This window comes from Globicephala melas, chromosome 11, assembly GCF_963455315.2.
Source record: "Globicephala melas chromosome 11, mGloMel1.2, whole genome shotgun sequence".
Lineage (NCBI taxonomy): Eukaryota > Metazoa > Chordata > Mammalia > Artiodactyla > Delphinidae > Globicephala > Globicephala melas.
The window spans coordinates 16,589,255-16,602,095 of NC_083324.2; the positions used below are offsets into that span (position 1 = coordinate 16,589,255).

Below are 12,841 nucleotides of genomic sequence, written 5' to 3' on the forward strand. Positions count from 1 at the left end.
TGTTCCTTATCGTCTTAGCCTCAATATAATCAGCCATATTCAAGCTCTCAAGCTGATGGTCAGTGTTAATGTCCCAGTTTTGTCTTTGTGAAATTTATGCATTTATTGGGATGTGTCTTGGAGGACTTTCAAAACCATGGAGCTAGAAAATTCATTCTAAATTCTGAGCTGCCACATTTGAGAACTGTGACCAGCCACATGTTACCCCGCTGACACCATGGTGAATTGCTACTGATACTTGTTCTGAATCTTTCCCCATTCAGCGTTACTTTGTCATTGCATGACTGATCCCTTAGGGACACGTAGGGAGTAAATCAAACTTATTTTTTGATAACACTAGAGAAGCGTTTTCTTAATCCTTGGGTTGTGTTTCTTGCATTAAAATAGCAGTCAATTACATACAAAATCTAATTTGGTATCTACCTTTAACAAGACGTTAGGCTAGTGAATAAAAACTAGCATATGGGCCTATCGATGTCAGAGACCATATAGGACATTTTGTCTTCAAGGAACTTATGAATTAGTAGGAAAATTGGATAATAAACATAAAACCACAATTAAATGTAAAATGTTCCTTTGCTGAAAATGATGAAGAAAGGGAACCTGGTATATGAAAAGAGGCCCCATTTTACGTTTAGTCTGAGAAGTCAGGAAAAGCAGTCCTAGGAAAGTGAAAATTGAGTATATTTTGAGATGAACATGTTTAATATTCATTTTTACATCATTGACAAATCATTTGTCAATGGTTCAAGAGTTAACTAAAGTCACAGATAGTTACCACAACATAATAGGGGAGGCATAGACTTTGGAATTAACCGGAACTGATTTGAATCCACATGATACCTCTTACCAGCTGTGCATCTTAGCAAGTGCTTTGCTTTTATTTATTTTTTTAACATCTTTATTGGGGTATAATCGCTTTACAATGATGTGTTAGTTTCTGCTTTATAACAAAGTGAATCAGTTATACATATACATATGTTCCCATATCTCTTCCCTCTTGCGTCTCCCTCCCTCCCACCCTCCCTATCCCACCCCTCCAGGCGGTCACAAAGCACCGAGCTGATATCCCTGTGCTATGCGGGTGCTTCCCACTAGCTATCTACCTTATGTTTGGTAGTATATATATGTCCATGCCTCCCTCTCGCTTTGTCACAGCTCACCCTTCCCCCTCCCCATATCCTCAAGTCCGTTCTCCAGTAGGTCTGTGTCTTTATTCCTGTCTTACCCCTAGGTTCTTCTTGACCTTTTTTTTTCTTAAATTCCATATATATGTGTTAGCATACGGTATTTGTCTTTCTCTTTCTGACTTACTTCACTCTGTATGACAAACTCTAGGTCTATCCACCTCATTACAAATAGCTCAATTTCGTTTCTTTTTATGGCTGAGTAATACTCCATTGTATATATGTGCCACATCTTCTTTATCCATTCATCCGATGATGGGCACTTAGGTTGTCTCCATCTCCGGGCTATCGTAAATAGAGCTGCAATGGCCATTTTTGTACATGACCCTTTTTGAATTATGGTTTTCTCAGGGTATATGGCCAGTAGTGGGATTCCTGGGTCATATGGTAGTTCTATTTGTAGTTTTTTAAGGAACCTCCATACTGTTCTCCATAGTGGCTGTACCAATTCACATTCCCACCAGCAGTGCAGGAGTGTTCCCTTTTCTCCACACCCTCTCCATCATTTATTGTTTCTAGATTTTTTGATGATGGCCATTCTGACTGGTGTGAGATGATATCTCATTGTAGTTTTGATTTGCATTTCTCTAATGATTAATGATATTGAGCATTCTTTCATGTGTTTGTTGGCAGTCTGTATATCTTCTTTGGAGAAATGTCTATTTAGGCCTTCTGCCCATTTTCGGATTGGGTTGTTTTTTGTTATTGAGCTGCATGAGCTGCTTGTAAATTTTGGAAATTAATCCTTTGTCAGTTGCTTCATTTGCAAATATTTTCTCCCATTCTGAGGGTTGTCTTTTGGTCTTGTTTGTGGTTTCCTTTGCTGTGCAAAAGCTTTGAAGTTTCATTAGGTCCCATTTGTTTATTTTTGTTTTTATTTCCATTTCTCTAGGAGGTGGGTCAAAAAGGATCTTGCTGTGATTTATGTCATAGAGTGTTCTGCCTATGTTTTCCTCTAAGAGTTTGATAGTTTCTGGCCTTACATTTAGGTCTTTAATCTTTTAATTTTTAATTGTGATAAAAATACACATGACATAAAATTTCCATCTTACCTGTTTTTAAATGTACAGTTCCTTAGTGTTGGGCTTGGTTATTGTGCAGCCGATCTCCAGAACTCTTTTCACCTTACAAAACTGAAACTCTGTACCCATGAAACAGCATCTCCCATTGTCCCGTCCCCCACCCCTGGCAACCACCATTCTACGTTCTGTCTCCATGGATTGACTACTCTGGCTACCTTGTATATGTGGAATCCTACAGAAAATTTGTCTTTTTTGTGACTGGCTTATTTCACTTTGCATAATTTCCCCAAGGTTCATCCAGGTTGTTGCATGTGTCAGAATTTCCTTCCTATTTAAGGCTGAATAGTATTCCTTAGTATTTTGATTATTTTGATTATTCACCTGTTGATGGACACTTGGGTTGATTCAACCTTTTGTCTGCTGTGAATGATGCTGCTATGAACATGAATGTACAATCTTCTTTTTAAACTTTCTGGGTCCAGATTACCCATGTAGCAAAATGGGCTTTATTATAATGCAGTGTAATGAGGATTAAGTAAATTATATTATATAAAACCACATTCTACCTTGCCTAACATATTATAGGTTTTAATAGGCATTAGTTGCTAACAATAATAGGATTTTAAATTTGGAAGGAAAGTTTATCTGATCTAGGATTTTCCAGAAGATGTTATTCTTACCAGTAGCGATAAAAAATGATTTTAGAATAGTCCACAAATATTTTTGAAAATTTAATAATGCTTCATTTATTATATAGAGTACCATAGGAATGTAACAAGCATACCAAGGCTCATGACTGTGTGCATATTAGTGTTTAGGACAAGGCTAAAGTTGATGTTTAAGTCAAGTTCATTTTTTAAAAAATAGCAAAAATGATGAAAACGGGACGTGACTATCTGAGGCTTGGAAACACCGATATGGAAAATAAGAGTGATCAGACCCAGAACAAAACTTTTATTTTTTTCCCCTTTCCCATTTCCTGTTTTTTTTTTATCTTTTTGTCCATTCAAAAAATATTCAATTCAGGCTGAACTCTCATCTGTCTTCGGACTCATACAAAATAAGCCCAAGTTTTAACCTTGCAGTTAATTTTTTTGCAAGGCTAGTGTTGGAATAAGTGATTCAACCAAAATCAACTCAAGTTTTCTATAATCTACAAGCACACACCTCTCGGCAGGACACACCATGCTGAAGCACGTTATCTGAGCTGCCTCAAATGGAACCTGTCCTTTTATGGTGCCGCCAGGCCACAGGAAATCACAGACTTTGGGAAACTGTTCTAACAATCGTGCGTTCATAGCATTTGGATGGAGCCCCGCAAAACACAGTCATTAGTATTTCAGCCCTAAGTCACTGCCATATCTATGTTTTGTTATCTAAGCATTGCAGCTTAAGAGTGCTCTGAGCTGACCTAAGCTCACTGTTAATACCAGATCACAAATTTTAAAGGCAATGTAGAATTGTGTTAAAGAGCAGACAGTAAGCCAGAATACCTGCAGGGAGTACAATCTTGTTTGGCGTCATTAGTCACATGACTGTATCTGAGCCCTCTTCCCATCTGTATGTCCAGCCGTCTCTCCCTCATGGCATGAGTCAGTGATGTTGAGAAATTTCTCAGCCTAGCCAATCTTTTATTTCATTTTCCCATGACAAATTCAGTTAACCAAATCACATTCTGTGGCTAAATCCACAAGTACAACATATTTCAACACTGTTTTGGGCAGTTGTGATGTTGCCAAATGGATAATATTATGTTTGCTGTTTTGTGATTGACAAGAAACTGAATTTTCAGTGTCCTATGTTGCTCTTGACAAATGCTATCAAACCGCCTTCCCCCGGCCGGCATCTAGTGTTCATGAGAGGGAGCTAAATTATGAATCCAAGTTTTTAAACCTCAGAGAGTTGCATTAATTATCTAATGGAGCTCTCATTAACGTTTCATTGTTTTGCCTTATTTTTCTCAAAAATTGATTTAAACTTGGAAAACGAAGGTAAAATAGAGACTCTGTGCTGCAGTTTTTCATGTGTATAGCTATTACTTCTTGGGAATAAATCTAGGTAATCCTTATCTTTGATTGCCTCCTATTTTGCTCATCTCATCATACATGGATGGTTTTAAAATCATCCACACTTCATTTCCTGCAACCCTAATCTGCTCAGTTGGCAATTTCTCTCAGCCTCTGGATGTGTCAGACAGGACACACTGCCTGCCTTTCCTAGCCCATCACAAGCATCCCTCTAGTGGTGGATAAAAGAATTTCTTTATCTCCACTATCAACAAGTTTTCCAGGAGACCATGTCCACAAGTGAGAAATGCCCTGAAGTATATGATGAATATGATAAAGCAAATTGTCTCACAATGTTATGGAAATGCCTTTGTAAAAGGAAATTTAGCTACTCTGTTATTTTCTCTGATTCTCCTTATACACTACGTGTTACCAAAGAGATTCTGCTCTCCTTTGGCTGCCTCCTATGACTGTCATTTATCTGTTCTATGTAAGATATCACTCCATGCTCAAATCTATTTTAATTTCTCCTTTTGCATTTCAAGCTCCCAGTCAGCCACCAGGAAACGTTGTTTGGAATGCTACAGACACGAAAGTGTTACTTAATTGGGAGCAAGTGAAAGCCATGGAGAATGAATCAGAAGTAACCGGGTACAAAGTAAGTTGTGTCATTTGCAATGCTTTCTTTTCCTACCTCTGGCAGTACTTTTCAAAGGAAGCTAGATTTGAACAGTTTTTCTAAATGTTGATGTGTGATCTTTATAAACTACTTCTGACATACAGATGTCAAGCTGTTTATGAAAAGGGTATTTTTCCAAAACATCTGATTTCTTAAATATAAATTTAAGTGACATAATTCTGTTCACGGGGGAATTTTAGGCCAAATGTTGGTAAGTTGTTCATTATGTTAGTTTCCTATTTCTGACGCTCACCCATATACTACTTAAAAAACAACTAATAGCATTGGCTCTGATTCTTTGGTCTCCTGTTCAAGATCTATACAGTAGGACCTTGCCCCCATCTCTCCATCCTCACAAATACCCAAGCAGCTGAACTTTTCATAGAAGAACTTTTTTCTTCCCCACCTCCTTCATTTTGAGCACTGATGATTCTACCACGTGCTGATCCCTAGTCGAAGGTGGCAGAGCTATGAGTGCAGCCTGTATTTTAGTGGGTATGGAAAACAAGCAATATAAATGAAGTAACATCAGAGTAATACGTTTATGAAAAAAATAAAAGAGGGCACTATAAAAAAATCAATGTGTTTGTTCATGCATTTTAGGTTTTCTATAGGACTAGCAGCCAAAATAATGTGCAAGTGCTAAACACAAACAAAACTTCAGCCGAACTTCTGCTGCCCATTAAGGAGGACTACATTATTGAAGTTAAGGCCACAACGGATGGCGGGGATGGGACCAGTAGCGAACAGATCAGGATTCCAAGAATAACCAGTAAGTTGGTCGACGTCAACATCTCCTTAATTCCCGGCATCAGTTATGAGCCCCCAAGAGAGAGTCAGTCGGTGCCTCCCTCTCCACTCTTTGTTTTCCTACCGCATCTTTCATCTGAATGCTGAGAAGGTCTTGGAATATGAGAGATGACGGCAGGAGGAATTCCTCACGAGTGGTGCAAAATAAGAACGATAAGAACAGAATAACAGAAAAAACATTGAGAAATATTTAGCAAATTTTATTAATTTAATTTTTTTCTCATTCTGAGCTATGCATAAATTTGCCTTTGGATTGTCATAAAACAGAATTCCTTAAGCATGTCTCAAGGGCGACGTTGAACCCACAAAGTGTTTTTAAGATCTTTAATATTCCAGTTGTTTGCCTCTGAGAAATTATAGATGAATCTTATCAGTTCTTTACCAAGTAGAAAGTTTAGCATTGTTAAATTAAGGTCAGAACCCATTTGGCCAAACCAAAAGACACTTTTTAAAAAAAATTCTTAGTTTCTGATTTCAGTGGAGTTTCATACTTGCTTTTCTTTTCAAAATCCAAATGAAGCCTATTGTATTATAGAAATTGTACTTTTAGAGTTCAGGGAAACAGACTTTTCATACGTATTTTACCAGTGACTGTGTTAGAAGAAATTTTTTCTTTTAAATCTCAAGGGTGGAGTTTTGTGGCCTCAATTTAAGTACTGCAGAAGCCATGCTATTCTGCGGTTCTTAGTAACCTAAATTACTTTGCTCCCTGTTTCTTTTCATTGAGGTTGGCCTAATCTATAATCTTGGGCATTCAAGATTAAAACCCTTATTTGTAATCTTGGAAAACAAAATGAGGGACATCATTAGCAAGTAAAGAGAAAGAGAGATGTGGAAACTTGGAGGAATTGTATCTCTTCATGAAATCATAAAGACTGCAATACTTAGACCAAAGCAAACAAGTAACTAAATGGAGAAAATGGGAAATATTTATCTCAGAACTGAGTTCTGCAACATAAAAATATGTAAAAACCATTTAGGACTACAGACATTTTTAAAACTGTATGTGCTTCAATAGAGCAAAACCAGGAATTAATTTAAGCTTATTATTATTATTATTTAGGTTTTTAATTAAGACCTGCTATCTTGTTCCTAAGATAGCTCAAGGTTCAGAGGTAAAATTACAATATGGCCAAAGTGGAACTGTTGAAAGGAGTAGGTTCTGTGCTTTCGCAGGAACAGACAGATGTTAGCATTTGAGGGTCGCTGAGTCAAGAGTAGCCTTTCCGTCTGACATCTGCCTTCTTGTTGAGTTTGCAAAGATTGGTGCAGACAAAGGCCAACTATAGGAAAATGGAGCTTTTATTGATTGCTTTTTTAAGATGATATTTTATATTATACATAATAACTTATCTAAAAATGTACAGAAGAGAAACAAACATATTTCCTAACCCTTCTCCAATGAAGCTTTCTATAATTAAACCATTGAATTATCTCAAAAATGTCTGTAATGGAGTATAATTGTTTTCAAAATGATGAAGTTGTTTTTCCACTTTCAATTGAAGTTAAATAATACTAGATGCACAAAGCCCAGAATCCCTTAAGAAAACTTAAGTATATAAGAGTGTTTAGAGATACTCTTGGCAAATAATCTATACTACATTGTTACATAACATGAAGGCTAATGTTAACTTGTGGTAGTTAAGTTAGTTACTTAAATTGATACAGTCCTTATTAATGAGCTCTTTATCATCTTTGACAGATACGGATGCAAGAGGTTGTACATCAGCCATCTCCAATGCCCACCCTGTGTCAAGTTATATCTCTACAGTACTGTTCTTTATTGTAAACACCCTGTGGTGATAGTCACTTTTTTTTATTATTATTTATCGGAAAGTTCATTGGTTACAAAAAAAGTGCTTTCATGAAATGCAGTGATTATGCATGTTTTTTTCCAACTCTGTATTTTTAACTTTCTACATAGGTAAAATATGAATATAATAAAAAAACAAACCCAGTAAATCCTTTTAGGGAATCTGAAATGCCTTAATATTTACTTGATACACCAAAGGAATTTACATATTACATACATCCGATTTTTGATAGAGACATTCTTATGATTTTAAGCACTGCCTGTGGATAAAGGCTCACATGCTTCCATGTATACACACCCACATACTTTTGTGGGTTTGGTTTTGTGTTTTTTTAACGTAGAAAAACTCATTTACTCCAGATGCTTTGCTCCCATTGTAACAGCACTGTTTGGAAGACATAATTAGTGTTATTTGGAAATGCTCATTTGAAATACTCAAGGGTGAAAGATACATTTTAAAAATTACCCTGTTGGGCAGAGGGTGCATGTAATTCAAAAGCATGTTGTTGGAGATGCTACGGTAGACTTTGGAAGAGTGCTGTTTCGTCCGGGTATACTGCTGCGTGGTTGTGACATTCTTTACAGATCACTGCTCTCTCTACTTCTCAAGCACTCACCCTTAAAATGTGGAGATAATAATACCCATCTTATCTGCCTCTCCCCCGTGAATTACTTGCTAAAAGATAAAGAAGGAAATGTGAAAGTGCTTTGTTAGCCCTAATGCACTAGGCCTGTGCAATATATTAGTATGAATTTATTTAATCATATTGAAGTTCTGAGGACCAGCCACATTTTTAAAGTTTGCACTCCATTCTAGGTAATGCTTTCCTTTTCATTCCATGATATTATAAAACTGAAATGATCACATTTTATCCTCTCTCAAAAGGTTTAAAAAGTGAAATAAAGTAAAAAGGGATTGTTTCCTTCACACCTAAGAAAAAGCTTTCAGGTTTTATTAAAACATGGTGGAGAAAATTAGGAACAACCTGAATCTTAATCCAGATATTAAACAAAATGTACGTGATCCTTCATTTCCAATCTCTGATTCCATCAAGGGACCCTCTCTTTTTTGGATGGTGGAGATGGTTTTTAATGAAATCCAACCGTTTATGAGAGTGAGTCTGGCAGGCTTTTTAGTTCCTGAGCTAAATTTGTAATAGAACCATGGCCATGCTGCTGACTTAGATATGTATGACTCAGTCTCTCAATACACGGTGTTCAAAGGATTGTCGAAGACATGACTTCATAGCAGTATGTAAAAAATATATGAAAATCAGCAGATTGAGTGTTACACATTGCAAAATCAAGTTTTTACCTCTTTCCTGTCCATTTCACATTTTGCAGGAACTTGTTCTTTGCAAAGATATCTGAATTTGAAACCAACAGATATCAAAGGAGAATACATATTAGCAAAATTCTGATATTACCATAGAGGGTTACTTTACATTTAGAGATCACATTTAAGATAAAGTCATTATACACAAAGAAGAAAAATATTTCTAACTTTTCTCTTCAAGGTCTGTATATACTGTATATATCTAGAAAAATTCTGAATGACGAGTAGATTTCATATGACCATTGTTATTTCGGGTCAAAAAGTGGAGAAACACTTTCTCCAATACCTGTATTTTATGCTACATGTAATGGAGTTGTACCTTTTTATTATTTGGTAATTCCTATAATATGTTCCTATACTTTTCATTTTCAAGGCAATTACTCTATTGTTTCATGGTGTTTCTAGAAATATATCTCCATGAGATATGTACTTTGTTTCATATTGAAAAGTATAAAATTTACCTTTAAATTCCTGTGTGTGTATCCTATGGTTATCTGTATGTATTATTTTTTATTATTCTAATAAAATTTATAAAAATCAAATTCCCATGCATGTTGAATTGTGGTATGGTCAAAAAGAACATTTTAAGGGGGAAGTAAGTGGGCACCATAATAGTTATGCTGATGCTATCATTTCTTATATTCTTCAGCCTACTTTTAGTCTTCCCATCTTTTAATCTTTTTTTTTTTTTATACCCTAATGACTGAGTAAAATCAGCAGTTTGAGACAACGCCCTCTCTATTAAAGGGATTTCAGCTCTGGGGAGACGAGAGGAGAGAGAAGCAGAAAATTCACTTCATAGAATTACGGTATCTAGTTTCTTCTGACTTCTTCTGAAGTTAATGTGGCTACTCCCACTTTTCTGACAAATACCCTCTTAAGATTAATATCAATTTATAAGCTCTTTCATTGACTTTCTTCTTGGTATCAGTGTTAGAGACTTGCTTCTAAACAATCCTCGCGGTATAGTATATTCTAAATGTTTGAAAATGTATACCAGAAAAAGATTAGTTTTCAATTAGTAAAGAGTGTAAAAGTTATTGTTGATGTAAGGAAAATTAGAGCTAAAATAATAATCATTTTCTTAAATGAAAATTCAAAGATATATTCAGAAGTAGGAGAATTAAGTGAGAAAAGTATATGTAGGGGTGGTACCACGGTATGAAGGTGTATGTGTGTGTGTGTGTGTGTTCGTGTGTGTGTGTTTGTGTGTGAGTTAGTGTGTGTGTTCATGTGTGTGTGGGTGGCTGTAAATTTAAGTCTAGTTGTACTAGGTGTATTAGTGTACCCTAATAAAGGGCAAAGAGCTGGGGAATATGGAGAAACAGATTATAGCACCAGAACCAGCCCTGATGTCCTCTCCCCCGAAGCCAGGGCTGTTTGATGTGGCACAATCAGGTCAGCAGTGAGTCATACTGCCTTGATCTGAATTGCATCCTCACCAGTTAGTGGCCCTGTGATCTTGTACTAGTTCTGTAACTTCGCTAAGCCTCCATTTCCCTGTCGGCAGAATAGGACTATGGTGGTATTATCCTCATAGAGTTGTCAGATCTTCAGTGACTACTAAACTCCTCTGCACTGAAATTTCCTCTTTTATGAAAATGGAGGTTATTGGTGCTACCCACTTAGAGGGCTGGGAGTTAGGAAACAAGATGATGTGTGAGTGCTTAGAACCATGCTCTCAGCATTCTTCTTCCCATCAGTAGGTAACTATATGACACTGGAAGACAGAAGACGTCGTTCGAAGGTGGCTTTGTTGTATACATTTAGAGCTCTCCTTTGATCTCATTCTACTGAGAAGAAAGGTATATGATTCCAAGAGTTCCTAGAAGAGAGGGTAAAGTAATGCTAGTATCAGATTAATTTTTCATAGTAATGTAATACTGATCCTATTAAACAACATATCTTCACCCTCCATGTGCCAGGCTCTGAGTTAAGCACTGTACCTTTGCTAAATTCATCTTTACAACAGTCTTCTTAGTTAGGTACTATTATCAAACCCATTCTACAGATGAGGAAACTAAGGGTCAGGAAGATTAAGGACATTGTACTAGGTCATTCTAGCAAGGGCATAGTAAAACGGGAGTCTAACCCAGGTAATCTGGCTGTAACCCCTGAGTCTGAGGCATGAAGAGGTTTTTAATCCCTTTCAAAATCAGATCCATTAGATTTAGAGATTCTGAATAAGCATCTGTAATGTCAATTTGTAGTATAATTTGTTCTGCCCTCTATTATTGATCATAATTCAAATTGGAGAACTGAACACCTGGAAAGACTTCTTTTGTCTATCATAAATTTTGATATTCTCTAATTCTTACATGGAAGGCTATCCAAGCTAAAATTGATCAAGCGTAAGTATTCTTTAAGTAAAAATTATAAAAATATCTGTCTGTTTTTTTAAAAATAATTTTTAGGTTTTATGTTTAATTTTCTCCACACATTTTTTTAAAAAAATTGAAGATGGTTGATTTTCTTTTTTTTTAATTTTTTTTGTTTTTTTAATTTTCATTAATATTACCATTTACAATGAAAACCTAACAGTATAATTCAGTTAAATAAAGAAAAATGATTAGAATATTACAAGTGCTTATTTTTCAATTAAAATCACCCCTGTCGTTTCATGTTCTTATAACTCCATCTTTTTTTAAATTTAAAATTAATCTTCATTGGGTTCATTTTTTTCTGAAGTATTTTACTCTTTTTAAAAATGAAAATTGTGCCGATACTCATTATCATTTGGAATCACTTCAGTAAATATTGGAGGTAAAATCACCACAGCGGCTATTACAAATTTAGCAATTAGTAAGTTGTACCATTCTTCTGAAAGAAAATATGTAAACAGAGAGGACTATGGTTCATGGAAATGGTTAGGTGTTTCTGCTGTGATTTTTATTTGAACCCTGTGCCCTAATTTAACATGTCTTGCTTTACATGTAGGTGATAATTACCTCTTGAACTTGCATGTGGAATAAATGCCCTGATACAGAATTTAAGTTGTAAGCGAGGGTGCTTCTGTTATTTGTCAGCATTCATTCTTATTCTTTACTCTTATTCTGCCTGCTGAAATTATCTTATAGCCTGATGATTCTACCTTGGTCATTAATACTGTGGGGAAGAGAAAGAATTATATCCTGTGTAATTGGATGTTACCTGGGAAAACTCAGAAAAAAACAGACACAAATGATAAGAACAGCAAATTGAATTATTTTACCATCGGACAGTAAAATGGGACAGACTAATATAAATGACAATGCTAATGTAAAATGTCTATCGAGACTGGCTAATGAGGAAGTGAAGGGTCCATCCAGTGTGATTGGCGTATTGGCCTTTCCAAAGCATCCAGGCAAGAATGGCTGCCCTTCCAATACTAAATTTCAAGATCACGTATGGAAATGCTCATTGGGATCGTAAACTGTGGCACAGTAAGTACACGCATTGTGTGTAGCTCATATTTATCTGTTCAGTACCTAATTGTTGAGTGAAATCAGGGAATTACCATTTTGTCTTAACCCTCACCGATTTTGCTTGCTTAATTTTTCCTCCTGTGCGACCCCTGAAGATATTAAGATATGATGATTAGGAGACTAAGAGGTATTTTAAAATGTGTTTGAAATAATGATAAGCAGTAGATCATCTATGTTGGGAAAGTTGACCAAATTGGGATGAAACAGTATAGCATAGTGGTTAAGAGCATTTGTTCCCAGTCATAGGTCTGGGTTGGAGCCCTAGCCATGTCCCTAAATAACTGTGTGATCTTGGACAAGCAGGTTAATCTTTCTAAGACACAATGCTTACCTCTAAAAAGACACTAATGGAAGGAAGGACCTGCCTTGGAGGATTGCCATGGTAAGAGGACATGATCTAACCATAGAAAGCTTTTTATCATAGTTTGGCTAATGGGTACTCAATCAGAAAGTCTAATAAGTTAATAATAATATTATTATTGGGGTTTGTTTTGTTTTTACAAGGGAACATTATGGTTTTCCTT

At 36.0% G+C, this 12,841-nt stretch overlaps 1 protein-coding gene across 2 annotated transcripts in view; it reads left to right on the plus strand.

Moving 5' to 3' along the window:
• CNTN3 (contactin 3) overlaps nucleotides 1-9,359 on the plus strand; it is a 362,773-nt gene extending 353,414 nt beyond the window's left edge. For both annotated transcript variants that reach the window (XM_060308062.1, XM_030867739.2), the window contains exons 21-23: nucleotides 4,761-4,873; nucleotides 5,498-5,666; nucleotides 7,407-9,359. In XM_060308062.1, coding sequence (XP_060164045.1) covers nucleotides 4,761-4,873; nucleotides 5,498-5,666; nucleotides 7,407-7,507 — 383 coding nt within the window. In that variant the 3' untranslated portion in view covers nucleotides 7,508-9,359. The remainder of the gene's footprint in view (nucleotides 1-4,760; nucleotides 4,874-5,497; nucleotides 5,667-7,406) is intronic.
• The last annotated feature ends 3,482 nt before the right edge of the window (nucleotides 9,360-12,841 follow it).